The sequence below is a fragment of the Syngnathus floridae genome, chromosome 18, assembly GCF_059516105.1.
Source record: "Syngnathus floridae isolate MCC-2025c chromosome 18, RoL_Sflo_1.0, whole genome shotgun sequence".
Lineage (NCBI taxonomy): Eukaryota > Metazoa > Chordata > Actinopteri > Syngnathiformes > Syngnathidae > Syngnathus > Syngnathus floridae.
In genome coordinates this window covers 8,821,873-8,839,258 of record NC_142430.1, presented here as the reverse complement: position 1 = coordinate 8,839,258, position 17,386 = coordinate 8,821,873, and the positions used below count along the sequence as shown (strand labels likewise).

Sequence of the window (17,386 nt, the reverse complement as noted above, 5' to 3'; positions counted from 1 at the left end):
CTGTTTACTACACAAATTGTACAAGCTTTTATTCTGAAAATCTTCAGAAATTCCACCAGCTCGGAAAGCTTTTATTCCGAAAATCCACAATCGACAGTTCCCGGGCAAAGTTAAACTGTTCCGGTGTGAATTAGCGACACATTTTGAGCTCGATAAATAAACTTATTTCAATGTAGAAACAGAATAAAACGACTTAAAAAAAACTATTACTACAATGGCGACATGACTCAAACACGAAGTCAAGACTCGCTTCGTTTCTGGTTCGTTTTGAGGAGACTTATTTGCGGGTATTTCGCTAACATCATGCTAGCTAAGCCTTAAAGGTAAGATATGTTTTGGCGCCGTCATGTCTCTCTCCGTAAACGCCGAAAAATACTAATTAAAAAGAAAATGTGTTTTTTATATGGAGTGTGGGGTCCCCATGTCGTGCACGACCAGCACCGTGGAATGGGTCGAGTCCACCGGGCAAGTTGTTATCATAGAAGGCTGCTTGCCCACCGACAGCGTCGACGCAGCTGGTAAACTTATTTTTTCCCACAAATGACGAAATATTAAAATTTGTCTATTTTATGTGTCCGCATCCCTCATAAATTGAAAATATTGCCGTATTTTGTCTTTTTTTCTTTCTCCTCAAGCAGCTAAATGCCCGCGAACATGTACCGCTTGTTTAGTTACGGTTGAGTGACTTGGCAGCTAAATTGTGAGGAGGAACCAGAATGTATCAAATAAAATGAAATAATGACACACAACATCTAATCTTTGAGTTTTATTTTTATATGTATTGCAGCTTTTCAATTTACTACATTGTCTCCATTTCACCTTTCAGGGATTCCACCAATCCAGAAGTTGCTTGTCGGTAATGGAGGGGCCGAAGAAGGCTTTTGTAAGGAAGATCAATCCTTAAATAAAGATAAACTCACAGTTGTAATGACTGTCTAAACTTGAACATTTTGTAACTGTCCTCCAGGCTGCGAGGAGTGCCTTGCGCTCTACCAAGACCAGAGCGACCCCTTCAAGACCAGCGGCCCATCTTTTATCCTTGATTTTCCCACAAGCATGGGGGTCCCCGAGAGGGCCCTCTTGACATTGCCCTACGGCTTGACGGTGGGCCGCTCCAGTATTCCCGGCGCAGGTGTAGGGGTCATCAACCACGGGCTGGCGCTTGCTCCTGGGATGCATTTTGGACCTTTTGAGGGCGAAGAGACGAGCATGGAGAACGCCATCAAAAGTGACTTTTCCTGGGAGGTAGGTGGCGTATTTAGATTGTAGCTTTTAAGCATTGTAAAGAATTTATATTCTTTTTCATTTTGCAGATTTACAAAGGGCAAGAAGCTTATGAGTACATTGATGCCTCCACTGAAACGTTTTCAAACTGGATGAGGTTTGATGAGATTATTTTTCTTCTTAATCTTAAACTTGTCATATTTTTTATATAATAAAACTCAACACAATGATGATGTGTGCCCGTTTGACTGTTTTCGCTCTGTTGCAGGTATGTCAAGCGTGCTCGCAACAGGGATGAGAGCAATCTGCTGGCAGTGCAGTACAAAGGCAGCATCTTGTACCACTGCTGCCGCGGCGTCAACGCTGGAGAAGAGTTGCTGGTGTGGCCCAGCGACAAGCTCCTTGCACGCTTTAGCGACGCTTGGATGCAATTTTGGGTGACCAAGCTCCAGACTGCAGGTACTTTGGAATTTGAAATAAAGAAATCACATATGGCTCAAGAGTTACTCAATGTCGTCAATTTGATTTCTTCATTTATTTTAGCAGATAGCGTCCCACCTGAAGCCTCACAGGTTTTTGTGTGCGGCCACTGTCAGCTGAGCTTCACCACCGAGGCCTTCCTCCAGCACCACGCCAACTGCTTCCACTCGCATCAACGGCAGAAATCGCATCGTGATGAAACCGAGCCAGACAATCCCGGCGCAGACGCCGGGATCTCTGCCCCTGCTCTGACGCCACTTCCGGACGCAGTCATGACGATGGCCTGCTCCGACTGCGGTAAGACTTTCAAGCAAGCGTCTCACTTGAGGAGGCACGAACTGTGCGTGCACCGGAACAGGCGCCCTTACTGCTGCACGCTGTGCCGGCGTAGCTTCAGCCAGGCGTCAGGTTTGCTCAGACACCAGGTTGTTCACAGGAAGCCCGCTGCGACAAACTTAGCAGAAAACGGCCATCAGGTCGGCGACGCCCAAGAAGAAGCTTCCAACACGCCGGAAGTTACGACGACGAGCGAGCAACCCGGTGATGAAAAGGACAAAATTTCAAGTGAAGCTGGAGAGCAAGAAGCGGACGAGCAGCCCCACGTTTGCGCTGAGTGCGGTAAAACTTTCCGTGTCAAAGCGTTCCTCAAAAAGCACAAGGCGCTGGTGCACGACAAGATCCGCCCATTCGTGTGCACCCTCTGCAAGCGGTGCTTCGGCCAGTGCAGCGACCTCACCCGCCACCTGCAGCGCCACCGCACGCGACGCACAGGCCGCCCGAGAGCTCGCCGTTTGTCCGGGCCACCCGCCGAGATGCCATTTAGCTGTGGCCAGTGTTCTCTCGACTTCTCCACCGTGGCCCTCCTCCAACTGCACGTCGGTGCCAGTCACTCGGAGGAGCTCGGGCAGCGGGACAATCCCGATTCCAGCTCAAAACCCCCGGACGCTGTCACGAGGCTTCCCTGCGAGAGGCCCCGGCGACACGCCTCCAAATACAAAATATCCCTCGTCACCCAGCTCGATGGCGAGGAGCTCTCCAAACGGAAGTTTTTCCGTTGCAACCACTGTCATGAAAGCTACGCCGACCCAGACGAGCTGCGGGCGCACGCGTGCGAGCAGCAACGCCACACGTGCGCCATCTGCGGCTCGACGTTCGGCCGCTCGGTCTTCCTGCGGCGCCACGAACGGACCGTCCACCGCAGCGTGCCCCAACGCCGCTGCGAGCACTGCAGCAAGGTTTTTGTCGAGTCGGCGGGCCTGGAGCAGCACCGGCGAGCCGACAACTGCAGGAAGTACCACTGCACCACCGAGCTCTTCTCCTGCGCCCATTGCCAGTTCTCCTTCACCGCCAAGAGCTTCCTCTCCAAGCACGTCCGCAGGCACCACCCGGCGGAGTACCGGGCCGACAGCTCCGCGTATCAGCCGGAGGAGGAGCAGGACGTCAAAGTGTTCATGTGCTCGCGCTGCAAAAAAGACTACTCCGACGCCAAAGCCTTTAAAAGCCACTCGTGCTTCCAACAGGTAAAGGTGCTCTACTTCTGCGCCGACTGCGGCAAGGGCTTCGGCAACCGCTACACCCTAAAGCAGCACCGGCTCACGCACACGGGCGAGAAGCCGCACGGCTGCCCGCACTGCGCCAAGGCCTTCGCCAACTCCAGCCAGCTCACTGTGCACTTACGCACACACACGGGCGAGAAGCCCTACCTGTGCACGCACTGCGGCGAGAGCTTCCGCCAGTCGGGCGACCTGAAGCGGCACGAGCGGAAGCACACGGGCGTGCGGCCCCACAAGTGCGAACAGTGCTGCAAGAGCTTCAGCCGGCCGCAGAGCCTCAAGGCGCACCGCATGCTGCACATGGGCCAGCGCATGTTTACCTGCACCGTGTGCAGCAAGAGCTTCTCCAGGAACTATCATTTGCGTAGGCACCATCGCAAGATGCACACCTGAATCATTTCATTCACCTTCAGCCAGCCTTGGTTTGAATCTGATATTTGTTATAAATGATCCTCAGTGCATTTTAGGAATGAGCAGCATGTTGACCACAGCCACCGGCGCTGAGCTCCATTCTGTCTCCAGCCAGTGTGAATGAAGTGTGCGGTGAGAGATCATCCGGTGTGCTGCGGTAAAGTTGTCCACGTTCACTTATTTGCTCCAAAAGTTACTGTCTGCAAAAAAGTGGATACACTTTTACTTTCTGCCATCTAATTGGACAGCATTTCATTTGTTATGCTAACACATTACAATATATAATACATATACATCTGTTGTAAAAGGGAAAAAAAAAGGTCCATCAAGTGATGTGGTGGTCAAGAGAAGCATGTGACGTCCGCTACTTGAACGACATCCAAGTAGACCTGCACCATCAGGTAGCTTTATTCTATTCTATTCGTGCTGTTGCACCTGTTTGCGTTTAAAGAAAAAAAAATGTTTGAGGATTGAATCATTTCCATTGCCACTGTCAACAATATACAAATATTTAATACGTTGAATCGTTAACCTGCCAAGGGCTATCCCTAGTGCATGCCATTTTTTTGTTTTTGTTCGTTGAAATAAAAACAAGCACTTTGTCCACCATTGTTGACCGTTTAATCCACAAAACACACAATGCCAAGAATGTGCACTGTACAAGCCTTATTATTATTATTAGGAAAAATACAACCGTGCCTGTTTTTCTTCACTTTCGTTATCCAGATATATTACTTTTTTTTTAACATAAACACAATTTTTGCTCACATATTTGTCTTATAAATACGCAGTTAAAAGCTGAGCTCTACAAAGATGTTGGTAGCGTTCAATTCAGGCAGTGGGTTTGTTGTTGTTGTTTTTTCCCCTTTTTTTTTTTCTTCCCTATTCCTCCTCATGCTGCAGCTGCTGGTTCCAGACCTTAAAATGTCCTGTGCTGGTACTTGCTGCTCCAGTTAGTAGTCATGAATAAACGGAGGCCTAGATTCATATTTATGAGTCTTAAGTGTGTAAAAAAAGAAAATAAATAAAATACACAAAACACTGTTAGGCAGCAGGTGGTCGCCACAGTTACAATCAGTCCTGTTTTGATCCCAGTTGTCAATCTCACATCAAATTTACAACACTCGTCCGTCTAATTTGAGTTTACATGATGTGTTAAATATTATGACACATATTAAAAACTCTTGTTAAACCACACCTATACAGTAGTCACATCTGTACACGCTGGAAAAAGTCACCAAACTAGAAAGACAGGACATTGTTTTTGTTTGGCAATTAGGGGGGAAAAATAAATACCAGATTCCGGGATTAAATACTCTCCAGGTGTAAAAGAAAAAGGGTTCGACATGGAGAGTAGACAAAAGATACCCTGCTGCTCCTTGTTGTGCTCTCCTTTTTTTTGTCTACCTCCAAAAGGCTTCTTATAAAGGTTCCGATTTGAGCTCCTCCACACGGCACTCCAAGTCAGCCACCTGCAATGGAGCCCAGAAGAAGAGGTGGATTTTTTTTTTCTAGTCATCTTGTTTTTCTATTTTGTAAATCTCCAAATTACACATTTGATTATGACACATACAGCTGCACTTTAATCCAGATTTGCACCAAAATGTATCATGGTCATCTGTTTGGTTTTAGAATTACCTTTCCAAACCACTAGAGGGCGCTACAGATTAGAGAGACTTTCTAGCAGTTATTTTTAATTACCAGCCAATGCCTATTTTAAATGACCTCTTATTTTATAGCCTGCATTTATTTCAAGCCGTCTGACCCACACATGTAATGCTTTTTCTCTTTATGTGATCTCACTGACCGACCTGTTCCTGCAGCTGACCCGACTCCTCCTTGAGGAGTGAGGCCTCGGCTCCCGCTTGTGCACATCTCTGTGTCTCCTTCCTCAGGTACTCAATTTCCCTGCAGAAGGGCAGAGGATCAATCAGCATTTCCAAAAAAGGGTCAAGAGAGCGTCGGACGTCGGTCTTACTTCTGCTGGTATTCCTTGATGAGCCGCTTGGCCTTGCTGTACTTGCGCTCCAGCGTCTGGTACTGCGCCTGCGTCTCCTTCAGGTGCTCGTCCACCGCCTGGCACAGACTCTGCGCCTCCATCCAGTAGCCCTCCAGCTTTTCCATGCGCTCCTTGTTCTCCTGCAGGGTCTGCTCCAGCTGCGCCTTGTCCATGCGCCAGCGCTGCTTGTCCTGCTCGGCGTGGTGGAGCTGCGGGAATAAAGAAAGAAATCGTTCCTTACGAGAAGCGCTGGAGAGGAACGGAGATGTTCCCGCAGATGAATCCAGCGTACCTTCCTCTTCAGCTGCTGGATTTCTGCCTGAGTCACAGCGTGCTTAATTTGGAGCTGAATGGAAGGACACAAGGTAAGGAACATATTATCATAATTATGCATAAGTAGCACATTGTCATGCGCACCTCTTTGTACTTATGGGCCAGTTTCTCCGGGTCCGTCTCCAGCGGCGACAGGTCCTCGTTCTCCGCCAAGTCGAACACTTCGATGGCGCCCGTGTACTGCGGACTGACGTCTTCGTCTTCATCCTCATCGGTGCCGTACTCGCCTTCCTGCAGGAACCAAAAGCGGTGAGAATAAAAATGTACACTTTGATAAGGTAGCCCCCTTTTTTTTTTTTTTAAATGCATTTATAATAGGGGTCAATTCTATATAGATTTTTTAAAAACACATGAAGTGATTTGTTGCAAGTAAATTAAATAATTAAATGGAAATAATTTCATTTCGGCATAGTGGTTGGAAATGACTGCTTATAAGGGGTTAAAACGGGAATGGAGAAAAAAACAGGTGCAGTACTGCAAACAGCCAGTAGGTAGGGCAAAATCGCCTCACATTCTCTACCATCCTTTCTTGATGCTTTTCAAGAACCACCCTCTCTTGATGAATGGAGTCACTTCCTGTTTTTGCCGCCAATGGAAAAGGTCGTTTCCGCGCACGTGTAGCAATGAAAGGACCGGTCGGGAGCAGCGAGGCTCATCCCGGGAGCCATTTTGCAATCGTCACGTTACCGTGGCAATGACAAAAGAGCTTGTAGGTCACACACAGCAGGACCTTTCTAATGTTTCCGTTGCTTTGTTTGGCAGAGCGAGATGTCTGACGACCGTGATCATAAACGCAAGATCCGATTTCTTGATGGCTTTGATTCGGTTGTGCAGGCGTGACTGATGTTTTGACGGCCGCGTGTGTGTAAAAATACACACAAGCGCATCTGTTCCCAAAGTGGAAGTAATCCCAGCTAAATATTGATGAGGCAACTCGGCTGAGAAAGCAGGCAGAATTCCGAGTCAGTGGGGGGAGGGAAGGCAAGGGGGGGGGGGGGGGGGGGGGGGGGGGATGAGCAGAATACTAGATTACTCAGCGTTTCCCCGGCAGCACGACCGCCGCCCCGCCGCACATTCCACAATAACGAGCCGTGCACTTTTATGCCCCTGCCTCCCCCCGCAAAAAAATAGACAGACCTCATGCTCTTCCATATACTGGTTGTAGCGCTGTTCCAGCATCTCGCGCTGCCAGCGTTCCTGTTCCAGCGTCTGCTGGATGAGCTGCGCCACCTCACTCTGCTCTCCCGGCTTCTCGCGTCCGATGAAGAACCTGAGCGGCACATTTATCAATAAGGCAACAGTCATAATAGATAGACAAAAGATTTCCAGAGAGAGCACTCGTTTTTGAGAAATAACAATTTTCAATGACTCATCCATTTTGCCTCCGTTCATTACTGTGACTACAAAGCAAACAAAATGTCTTAATTAAAGAGGAGAGTGAAGACGGCATGATTTGTGAAGCCTTTCAATTTTCGGGTAATTTAATGCGCCTGTTTTTTGTTTTTTTCTCAGCCTGAGCGTGTTTTTTTTTCTTTAATAATAATCCATAATGCATGCGCTGTTTGACAGCCTTTGATCATCCCAAGTCACACAAAGGCCCCAACAGCAAGAACGGCTGCACTCCATTAAGGATGACGCCTAGCCACTAATAGAATGCATTTAAGGTCCTGAAATGATGCTTAAGTGCAAAAAAAAAATCCTGTTAAATAATCTTCTATTCAAATTATTGTTGATTTGAACTTATCATCTTACTTGACGGTTCCCGTGGTGTTCCTCAGCACAGAGGCGGCAAAATTCTGGGTGACTCCCACCAAACTGGTCCCGTCCACCTCCACGATCAAATCGTTCACCTGGATCCTGCACGGAGCACCATCGACAAGCACTTTCTGTAGGTGTCCGTGTTTTTGCACACAGCAGCACACATTCTAAAATGAAGTTGTTGATGTTTGTGGAGGTGACATCGGGAACGCACCTGCCGTCGCGATGCGCCGCGCCCCCTTCGGTAACGGTTTTGACGAAGATGCCAAGCTTCTCCAGGCCCATGTCGGCCCCCGCGCCCATGCCGATGATGCTGATGCCCAGGCCGTCCTCATCTGGAAGTCAAGACAAGCTGGCTTCATTTAAAGGTATGCTGCTTCTTTATTTTTTAAAAAATAGGCCAAAAAATATGCCATTTTTTCTTTTCTTTTCAATAAAGGCGATGTAATATTTAAAGAAAAATTACATACTTTTTTTTAAATATAGTATTTATAGTACATGACAGAAATATTTTTTCATTTTTGTCCTCACACTTTTTTTTTTTTACTTTTTAGCATGAAAAACCATTTTACTCTTGCAAGAAGGGAGCTCAAGTAAAAGCTTTTAAGTCACTTATAGCAAGAATGATGGGTCATGTACACACTTCTAAATATAATCTCTTATAAATAAATATTTGAATACTCCTTCATGTGTAAGAGATCTTGGGGGTCAGGCTCCCTGGGGAAGGGTGGAGGTAAATTTTTGCCGTTCACGAGGTGGTCAGTTGATTAGGAACACGTCTCACCTTTCTCCAGCTCCACGGGGAACAGGTCCAGCCGCTCCACCCGCTTCTCCAGCTCATACTCGGCGGACGCCGCCATGGGGTCCACGTCTTCGTTGCGCCTGTCGTAATCTTCGTTGGGGTAGGTGGCAAACACCTGCACGACACAAACACGCTGCACTTTAGGTTCACCGTAAGACTTAAAGTTGACCTGTCAGTACGACGTAGTGTTTGATTTATTTTTAAACCAAAGCTCAAATACTTTCCTCTCATGTCATTTTGAAAATGAATATTTCGTTCAGGTGAGGTCGAGAGCTGTTTTAAAGCGACACAGGCGTATTTTAACATTCCACGTTCATTCTGCTTCTTTTTAAACAGTGTGGCTGTTCACATAAACACCTCCAGCATAATAATGGAGGCCTCCTGCAGCTGCACACACACACACATGCGCACACACAGGAGGCGATTACGCATGCAGCACCTCGCATGCTCGACTCGTCACAAGCGCTCTCAATTTGTCCCCAACATTTTCTTCTTCTCACTCCGGAGACATTTTCACACTTTAGTGTTCACGTCGTGTGCGCATCTCTCTTTCGATCTTTGTTCAAATGCGTCCATCTGCGTTACACGGCTTTTCTTCGTCTCCATAGCAACGCTGCAAGCTCATCAGAATTGGCACCCGCCCCGCCCTTGGCCTTCTCCTCTCGGAGATTTACAGTATGATTGTATTTGCATGCGTCGCTGAAACACTCAAGGAGCAAAGGCTTCTTCATTTGAAATCTGCCAAAAGCCTCCATTGGACAAAATTAAAATATAAACATTGATAAATACAAATAGAATATAATATAATGAACACGTTGTGTAAAAATTGGACTAAAAAAAAAAAAATTAAAAGCGGCTACAGTTTTAAAATAAAAAAATATAATTGTTTTTATCTCATAATATAGACATGGTGTACTTTGCAAAAAATTGAGGCCAAAGTCAACCCATGATGCTGACAGACAAGCACTGACTGAGGTTTTTGATTTAGGTTACCTTTGTATTTAGCGGGATTAGAAGCATGTGGATTACACGCACACACATAGACACAATGAATGCTTCTATACATCCCACAACACTCGTCTACTCATCGCCTGACACAGTGGCATCCTGATTTAAGGTGTTCATTGTGGGCTTGGCACGTTGGTGACACCTGACTAACTAACAGCGTCACACTTTCACCTCAGCCTGCAGACATGTTGTTGCGCATCGAAGACAAACAGTGGGATTAGAGGCAGGCTGCCGCTGCCGCTACAAGGGAGGAGGGCGGCGGCGGCGTGTGTGCCAAAGAAGGGCGCCGTTCCAGTTGTGACAGATAGTAGGTCAGAGGAACCGACAGATGGCCAGGAAACTCCCTCCCTTCCCTCTTCAGTATGGGATGTCCTACAATTGCAGCTAGCCGCAGACGCTAACCGGTTTGAGTCGATGTGGGCGTCACTCAAGACTGCTAACGGCATGCAAGTGACAACCAACACTTATATGACGAAGAGCCGTCATAATAGGCCTCCAATAGTCGCATCATAAACTCGCCAAATGTTCCTCGTCGCAACCTCCTTCTAATGTCGATTGCCACTCCTATGAAAGATAATGCAGCACGCCATGGACACAAACGGTGGAGCAACACATGTAGACAAATAATATAACGCGTCTTAATCTGATTATTTTTCTCAAATGATCCTAGTGAGTAAACTTGCAGTCACTTCCTCTGCAACCTCCTCTGCCCACTCCAACAATTGATGCTCTCGCTTCCTTACCAATCGCGTCTATATTTGGATCGAGCCAACAAGGTGCCCAGCGTCAGAAATAAATTCCTCTCCGCTAGCTCCGTCATTCTCAAACTCCGCCAGGTGAATTTGCCGTTGCGCTTTGTCGAAGATGAATAAAAACATCGATGAGATGGTTATTAAGTCGATAACGTATTAGACGTCGTCGCCAAAGCGGTCTAGAATGGGCGGGCTTAATCCGCAGCCCAGATGTAGACCACAGATAAAATAATGGTCAGCTGCATGGCACTCGGGTTCATCTGCTTTGGCAGGCCAGTTCGATGGGCAGCTTAGCCATGACCTCGTGAGAGGGACGTAGCGGCAGAATATCAAGGTCAGCGACAGACAGAGCCGAGAATCATGCCACTGTCTTTCCGCCGTGGTTTGCATCTCCCACGCACAGATAATAGAGGTGGCAAAATTAATCGATTAACAGACCATCAAATTAATCGTATTCGAATAACTAAAGATGGTCAGTGTGAGGCAAACAAGCACTTTTTTTTTTTTTATTGAAATATCCCAACTCGTCCCCACTAAAGAGGTGTCATGTCTGATTGTGTTAGTGTTGGTGGGTGCTCAGCAGAGGCGAGCGATAAACACGCCGTTTGAGATTGGCGACTCGGACTGAGTTTCACATAGTCTGTTCGAGATAATCAGCAAGGTCGCACTGGCCCTCGCTTTTGTTTCTGTCCCGCAGTGATGTGTTGGTGGAATGTGTGTGTGTGTGTGTGTGTGTGTGTGCCAGAGCGCCCACTCGTTCAGGTGACAACTTATGTAACAACTCGCTCACTTGTTTATTTATTTTGCTTATTTGTGTAGACAAAACAAGCTCCTCTTTTACCATGGAGCTTTAAAAAGTACTTTTATTATTAAGTCACAGGGGGCACATTGTTGTTGCCCAATAAAATGTGTGTGCTTATCTTTTTTTGCCAAGTACGTTTGAGAAAAAAAAAGAAAAAATTCCTCAAGAATTTAGTTGAAGTCTCAGTCTGGGACGAGGTTGTGACTAAAAACCCTCTTTTGTCTTTAAATGTCTTTTTTCCAAATCTTCTTGATGATTTGATTTCGACATACCCTTGCATGCTCACGTAATCACTTGATAAGTTATAAGCTGTAAAATTCGACTTATTATGCAAGCGTTTACCCAAAACAATCCCTTTTGAACCATCACGTTGAAGTTGCATACATGTGAGGAGAAAAAAAAAAAAATTCCAAAGCAAACGAGCTCAACGAGATGTTCGTGGCGGAGTTTCTATTTTTATAAACGGCAACAACTGATGACAAAGCGACGAATGAGTAAGAGACTTGCGTATGAACCCTACCCCCAATCATACTTTTTAATTTTTTTCTTTTAGAGACCCGCCATCGCCGCAACAAGACCCTTTTGTCTGCCGACAACAGGAAGCGGGCGCTAAAAATGGTTACTTCCTGTTTGGTAAGTGACATAGAAGTGACTATGCAACGGGGACGCGTGACATTTGAGGCACATAATAGCATAATACCCCCCCCCCCCCCCCCCCCCCCCCTCCTGCGTTTGACCCCGACGCTCCTTTGACACGCACACACTACATCAATCTCCATAACAAAGGCCTCTGTGGGGTACAGCGTGAAGACGGGGGGAGGGTTTCCCTTCGTCAAGACATTTCGGGGTCAACTCTGAACAAGCTTGACCTGTCCATTATCGTATAAGTAGCTCACTGACCACATTATTGGGTACACACATCCTAGCGTCCACCCAGTACTTCATTAGTTACCAAAATGCTGGCCTTAAAGGTCAAAAAAAGATGGGACTTTATCCAATTTGGGGTTTTCAGGAACCCTAATGTGCATGGTTTTGGGCTGTCCTGGAAATGAAGAACACATACTATCATGAACTCACCTTGATGGGCTCGATGCTGAAGCGGATTTTCCTCGATGGGGGCGGTTCCTCCTCCACGGGGAGCCCTGCGATCTCCACGCAGCTGGACTCGGCCTCGTAGCGGTCGTCCTCGTCCTCGTCCTCTTCCTGGCTCGAGCCGTCGTCTCTCGGCGTCCGGCTGCCCTCCTCTGCTGCCTCCAGGCCCGTTGAAGTGGCATCTCCGTTCTTGAAGCGTGCCACCATGCTGGCTTCTTCAAGTTGCTCTGCCTTGGCCTCCACGCCCGCATCAGACACGGTCTTTGACCTGTGCTGTTGCGCCTCTTCCTTTTGCCCCCCGTTTATGGTCTCGGCCCCCCTGCGGAGGCTCCTGGCAGGCCCGTCTTGGTCATCCCCATGGTTGCTGGAGACCAAGGCACTCGCCCTCTTGGTGATTATTTTCGAGTTCAACACGCCCACCTTGGCGCTGACCCCCCTGGATGGGAGCGGCGGCGTGGACGAGAGGCGGTTCAGGTTGTTCCGGAGCTCGGCTGCCCGTTCAAAGACGGCGCTGAGTTGGCTGACAGTGGGGGACACGGCCTCGCTGGCGTCCAGGCTGTCCAGGGACTCGGTGCTGCCGTTGAAGCGGGCCATCATGTCCAGCCTGCCCTCCTGCAGGCTGGGGGCCTTATCCGGCTTGAGCAGCACCCTGGTGGTGGCCAGCTTCTCCTGCTGCTGCACCTTCTCCTGTTGCTGCACCTTCTCCTGTTGCTGCTGCTGCTGCTGCTGCTGCAGCTTCTCCTGCTGCTGCTGCTCAAAAATGCGGCGGGTTTCTTGCAGCTTGGAGTAGCTGGGCGATGAAGCCCGCTGGTGGCCGTTCTCGGGCTTGGTGTCGAACTTGCTGACGCGTTCGGACACGGTCGAGCCGAGCTTGAGCAGCGCGCTGTGGTCCACGTTCTCGTTGAGGCTGCCGGCCCTAGGAAGGGAGAGCCGCACGGCTTTGTCGCTTCCCTTAGCACCCTCCTCTGTCTCGGCTTCGCCCGTGGTGGTCTGCAGCTGCTGGAACATGTTCTTGATGCGGTGCACGTTGGAGCCGTACCTGCGACCCCGGGGGCCGCCCTGCACGTCTCCATTGGCGGCGTTGTCGGGGACGGGCTTGAGGGCCTGCATCCCTGCCTCATAGGCGCTCCTGTGCGGGGATGGGCTCCTGAGCGTGGAGCCGGCGCTCTTGGCAGTGGGTTCCGTCTTCATCATGGTGGCTCGCTCAGGCGTCGCGACGGATGCTCTGCGACGGCATGCCTTCCCTCCCTCCCTCTTTCACTCCCGCTTGCAAAGCTGTATTATCCACCGGCGAGCGGCTGATGCGCTCAGGCTAACGGGGCAGGTGGATCGAGACGAAAACAACAGATTGCATTCAAGGCCTGCATGCACCGCACCGCGCCGCGCCGCGCTGCAGATCTCATGCACTGCTGTGGAGAAAGTGGGCACGATGCATCTGTCATTAGCTTGCGCGAAATTGCAACGGTGATCCTTGCACGATTGTCGCGATCGTTCAAATGACAGTTGAACGGGAAATGTAGAGCAGCGACGAGACTCGGCGGCTTTAGCGCGCTTGACGACAGATTGCTTACGTTTTAATCCCTTTTTAAAGGCAGCATCATTTTGATCTCCTCTTGCGGCGAGCAGCAGATTTCTGCCTGGTCCTCCTCCGCGAGCCGAGAGCCGCCGCTGCATGGAGGAGAAGAATCCGCTGGGTCCTAGCGCCGGCGGATTCCAATAGAGTTTACCCGCAACGGGACATGACCCTTGTATGCCATGGCCCTCTGTCTCCAAAGTCCTTACAAATGACCTCCTGACGGCCTATTATTGAGTAAATGCATGTTTTTGTCATTGCAATACAATTTAATTATGTGGCATCCATTTATTTTAATCACCAGCCTGAAGAGTACCGCCTCTTTGGATGTCTTTGGAGGCGGGAGTGACCAAAATAACCCCGGCCAGTCTTTCTTACTGTGCACTTGGAGCTGTCAATCACGGGCCAAAACAAGATGGCAGTGTGCAGGAGCTGGTTTCTCCTTCTAACAGGCAAGTTTTTGTCTTTTATATTAAAAAAAAAAACATGTATAGTTTTGCTACCTTGGTTTTGACACTCATGTTGTGATTTCTACTGTGTTTAATCATCCACACAGTTGTGAGTGCAGCTCACGCGGAGATCAAATTCAACATCCCAGCAGGGAAGTTTTTCTCCTACGAGTTGATGAGAGAAACCTTCCAGAGCGACTTTGAGCCACTGTCCCAGCTCTACCGTAAGAGCCAGTGTCTTGTCCCCCCACCCAATATGTCCTAGTGAGTGTTTTTTTTTTCATCATGTATAGTGGGGCGCCTGTACGATGACCCGATGGTGTTCAAGTGCAACCTGCAGTACTTCCCAGATCTTCCCGAGTGGCTTCGCTTCACCCAGAGGCATCCCTTCGACAACGGCTTTCTGTACGGGACCCCCATGTCGACCGGGAAAAGCGTCATTGAGGTATCTGGACTCTTGTTAGGAATTCAAGGAGAGAAAATTGCCAGCTGTGTCATTTTTAGAAGCTTTTTCAGCCTTTCCAGAAATGTCAACAAAGCCTTTATGATTCACTTTATTTCAGCATCATGTGTTAACCAAATAATGGGATGAAAATGGTAGAAAACAAATTTCTTTGCAAAACAATATTGTCATTTTGTTTCCGGCAGATTTACGCTGTCAACAAGCGAAGCTACGAAACCACCAGGCAAATTCTTGTCCTTAACGTGATTGCAGGTACAAAAAGGATGGATTCGAGGTCCCACTGTACTTTCAATGAACTCATGTTAATCCCATCCCCACTCTCTCTTAGCCAAGATCCCATCCTATCAGGCTGAGTTCTTCATCAAGCTGCGAGAGATTGAGAAGGTGCTGCCCCCTGCTGTTCAGGATGAGATCAAGCAGGACTTGCAGAAGCTGTGGGACACGGAGGCCTTGGACATTGTCAACATCTCCAACGCACTGGACCGCGGCGGCCGCGTGCCCCTTCCGCTGGCAGGACATTTTGAAGGGTAACACGGCATTATTATTTTCCATCCACCAGTCAGTTGATTTATTTTTCTCTCCTCACTTTTGCGCCAGCGTGTACGTGAAGGTGGGATCGGAGCAGAACTTCTCGGGCTGCCTCCTCCAGGTACAGACGCCAGAGTATCAGCGGCAGTGTGCGACGGGCGCCAAGGTCAAGGTTCCTGGGGAGTGCAACTTCTGCAGCATCCCCAGCAACTGTATCAGCTGGTGCAGCACTGAGCTGGTGAGACATGTGGAGTGGCGAGTATCAGGGGGAACGCAACAGCTTACATGCAATACCCCTTTTGCACCCCCCCCTACCCCTTCAGTTTGATCTGTCCCAGATGGCTCCAAGCCCGCCAGCCCCTACCTTGGGCTCCGGTGTGCTCGAGGCCGGCCAGGACTTCGAGCCACCCAAGTCCCCGGAGGACCGGGACTTTTTACCGGACTACCTCGTGACTATTATTGTGCCCCTAGTGGTGGCCCTCGTCCTGTGTCTGCTGCTCACCTACATCATGTGTGGACGTCGCGAAGGCGTGTACGTTTTCAACCGCGCAACATTTGACCTACTTTGTGAACACATTAACTACCACGTGATGTTTTTACAGTGACAAGAGGAACGAAAGGACAAATCAGTAAGTCAAAAACCTAGCCAGCAATAAACAGGGACTCAATATCCTAATTTTCACGCTGTGGCACAGGATCCAGCTGTACCACCACCACACCATTCTGGACAACACTGACGAGTTGAGGAGCATGGCGGACCACCGGGGCGTCCCCCCGCCGCTCTCCACGCTGCCCATGTTCGACAGCCGTACAGGAGCCCAGGCGACGCCCTCCGACAGCCCCCGTATGCCCCTCATCATGGCCCAGCAGTAAGAACCTTTTTTTTTGTCCCTCCACATTTTATTTAAAGCACATTTTCTATCTGATTTGCGTCTCCTCGCAGTGACCCCAATGTCGACACGATGCCAAGGTGAGACTTCGCTCACACGTACTGCTTGATGCTTTAAAGTCAACAAATGTTGTCTTTGCCTCTGCAGGAAATAAGAGCACCAATGGAGCGTCGATTCAGGAGGACGGAATGTCTTGTGTGCGCTTAACGTTTGTGAGTGTTTTTCTCTCTAATCATCAGTGTGTTACACTATTAACCGTAATATAGTTTTTAAAAGTTCTGATTTTGATCGTTAACAGTCCAAGTTAGGTTAAGATAAGATAGACGGGTGGAAATTCATTTAAATTACATAAACTCTTAATTTTAGGTTACAAATGACCCTGAATGCCTATTGCGCTTAAAGTCCACCAGGGGGCGGTAGAGTAATTTAGTTAACACTGCAAGGTCCAAAGCTTGTCCTTCTTTTTTTATTTATTGTGATGCCAGGGCTTTTTGAGTGAGATTTGTGGAAATGGGTGTTTAAGAAATAAAGTGCTCTGTTTACCGCTAGACGGTGCGTTTTTGTTTCAGAAAAAATGTCCTAAAAGAATTTTGATTCTGTGGATGAAACCGAAAAGAGGCAGCGCGTTGTGCAAGTGGATAGGACTGCCTCACATTTGTGAGACTCTTAGTTTAAAATCTCACCTCCAGCTTTCCTGTTTGGCGGGTGCATGTACTTCTTGTGCCCGAGTACCCCGGCCTCCTCCTCCATTGTTGTTGTCAGTAAATTGTCTATTAGTATGAATGATAGAAAAATAATTGGCTTTGTTTTCACTGCTGCTCTTAGGAAACACAAGTGCAACTGCTGTGGAATAGTTGGTGCGGCTAGGCACCGATAGATGCTAACTTTAAAGACGGGAGCCATTTTGGGTTTCACAACAGTTGCTCGACAGGACAGTGAAAAGTCAGCCAGTGAGTAGAACCACTTCACATGCTTTATTTCAGCACCCAGCAAAAAATAATTAAAAACATCTTGATTTATTATACATGTACAACATAAGTACACAATCTCTCTTTTTCAACCATGGAAGTGGGTCTGCTTCCTGGTTGGTTTTTTTTTTTGTCTTCTTCTTCTTGAGACAACAACAAACAATATAAAAACAACAGGGCAGGAGTTGTGCTAGTTTTCTTTTTTAGTGAAGATGAGACAGAAAAAGAACAACAACGGGCAAGAGATGTCAATTGAAATGGTCACTTTTGTTTTCAGCTACAATGACATGCGTTTACAAAA

General features: G+C 48.2%; 3 protein-coding genes across 12 annotated transcripts; 2 read left to right on the top strand and 1 right to left on the bottom strand.

Moving 5' to 3' along the window:
- Positions 1–95: 95 nt before the first annotated feature.
- LOC148382892 (histone-lysine N-methyltransferase PRDM9-like) lies at positions 96–4,277 on the top strand. Of its 2 annotated transcripts, none has more exons than XM_088359777.1 (7): positions 96–323; positions 410–518; positions 827–883; positions 968–1,245; positions 1,314–1,381; positions 1,493–1,683; positions 1,771–4,277. In XM_088359777.1, exons 2-7 carry the CDS (start codon positions 422–424, stop codon positions 3,648–3,650), a joined length of 2,571 nt encoding a protein of 856 aa, XP_088215903.1. In that variant the 5' UTR covers positions 96–323; positions 410–421; the 3' UTR covers positions 3,651–4,277. The 2 variants fall into 2 exon arrangements, with proteins under 2 accessions (XP_088215903.1, XP_088215902.1); XM_088359776.1 differs by having other exon boundaries at positions 1,768–4,277.
- On the bottom strand, positions 4,276–13,905 carry LOC148382891 (neurabin-2-like). 2 transcript variants are annotated; one of them, XM_088359778.1, is made up of 11 exons: positions 13,786–13,905; positions 12,200–13,623; positions 8,543–8,675; positions 7,973–8,093; positions 7,753–7,857; positions 7,138–7,270; positions 6,085–6,231; positions 5,960–6,013; positions 5,647–5,876; positions 5,480–5,576; positions 4,276–5,140 (listed from the first exon to the last, which is right to left on the bottom strand). In XM_088359778.1, the coding sequence occupies exons 2-11, from the start codon at positions 13,406–13,408 to the stop codon at positions 5,090–5,092; spliced, it is 2,280 nt and encodes a 759-aa protein (XP_088215904.1). In that variant the 5' UTR covers positions 13,409–13,623; positions 13,786–13,905; the 3' UTR covers positions 4,276–5,089. The 2 variants fall into 2 exon arrangements, with proteins under 2 accessions (XP_088215904.1, XP_088215905.1); XM_088359779.1 differs by having other exon boundaries at positions 12,200–13,620; positions 13,786–13,865.
- sgca (sarcoglycan, alpha) lies at positions 4,352–17,101 on the top strand. 8 transcript variants are annotated; one of them, XR_015853998.1, is made up of 20 exons: positions 4,356–5,164; positions 5,564–5,729; positions 5,814–6,032; positions 6,106–6,249; positions 7,779–7,888; positions 7,955–8,126; positions 8,553–8,660; positions 11,676–11,755; positions 14,092–14,239; positions 14,344–14,460; positions 14,530–14,681; positions 14,885–14,951; positions 15,028–15,226; positions 15,297–15,465; positions 15,551–15,759; positions 15,830–15,856; positions 15,923–16,096; positions 16,171–16,197; positions 16,265–16,329; positions 16,943–17,101. XR_015853998.1 is itself a non-coding variant. In XM_088359787.1 (19 exons), exons 9-19 carry the CDS (start codon positions 14,203–14,205, stop codon positions 16,269–16,271), a joined length of 1,185 nt encoding a protein of 394 aa, XP_088215913.1. In that variant the 5' UTR covers positions 4,361–5,164; positions 5,564–5,729; positions 5,814–6,032; positions 6,106–6,249; positions 7,779–7,888; positions 7,955–8,126; positions 8,553–8,660; positions 11,676–11,755; positions 14,092–14,202; the 3' UTR covers positions 16,272–16,665. The 8 variants fall into 8 exon arrangements, 7 of the variants coding, with proteins under 7 accessions (XP_088215920.1, XP_088215913.1, XP_088215914.1 ...); XM_088359787.1 differs by lacking the exon at positions 16,943–17,101 and having other exon boundaries at positions 4,361–5,164; positions 16,265–16,665; XM_088359794.1 differs by lacking the exons at positions 16,265–16,329; positions 16,943–17,101 and having other exon boundaries at positions 4,352–5,164; positions 16,171–16,201.
- The last annotated feature ends 285 nt before the right edge of the window (positions 17,102–17,386 follow it).

What these genes read in the sequence shown, in the direction of transcription:
- LOC148382892 (XM_088359776.1), top strand. Translation starts at nt 422, where the DNA reads ATGTCGTGCACGACCAGCACCGTGGAATGGGTCGAGTCCACCGGGCAA. An exon ending in CGACAGCGTCGACGCAGCTG is followed by an intron (nt 519 to 826) that starts GTAAACTTATTT and finishes TTCACCTTTCAG; the next exon opens with GGATTCCACCAATCCAGAAG. An exon ending in GACCAAGCTCCAGACTGCAG is followed by an intron (nt 1,684 to 1,767) that starts GTACTTTGGAAT and finishes CATTTATTTTAG; the next exon opens with CAGATAGCGTCCCACCTGAA.
- LOC148382891 (XM_088359778.1), bottom strand. Translation starts at nt 13,408, where the DNA reads ATGATGAAGACGGAACCCACTGCCAAGAGCGCCGGCTCCACGCTCAGG. An exon ending in GCGGCGCATCGCGACGGCAG is followed by an intron (nt 7,858 to 7,972) that starts GTGCGTTCCCGA and finishes TGCTCCGTGCAG; the next exon opens with GATCCAGGTGAACGATTTGA. An exon ending in ATCAAGGAATACCAGCAGAA is followed by an intron (nt 5,577 to 5,646) that starts GTAAGACCGACG and finishes GCCCTTCTGCAG; the next exon opens with GGAAATTGAGTACCTGAGGA.
- sgca (XM_088359787.1), top strand. Translation starts at nt 14,203, where the DNA reads ATGGCAGTGTGCAGGAGCTGGTTTCTCCTTCTAACAG. An exon ending in CCGGGAAAAGCGTCATTGAG is followed by an intron (nt 14,682 to 14,884) that starts GTATCTGGACTC and finishes TGTTTCCGGCAG; the next exon opens with ATTTACGCTGTCAACAAGCG. An exon ending in GCTGGTGCAGCACTGAGCTG is followed by an intron (nt 15,466 to 15,550) that starts GTGAGACATGTG and finishes CTACCCCTTCAG; the next exon opens with TTTGATCTGTCCCAGATGGC.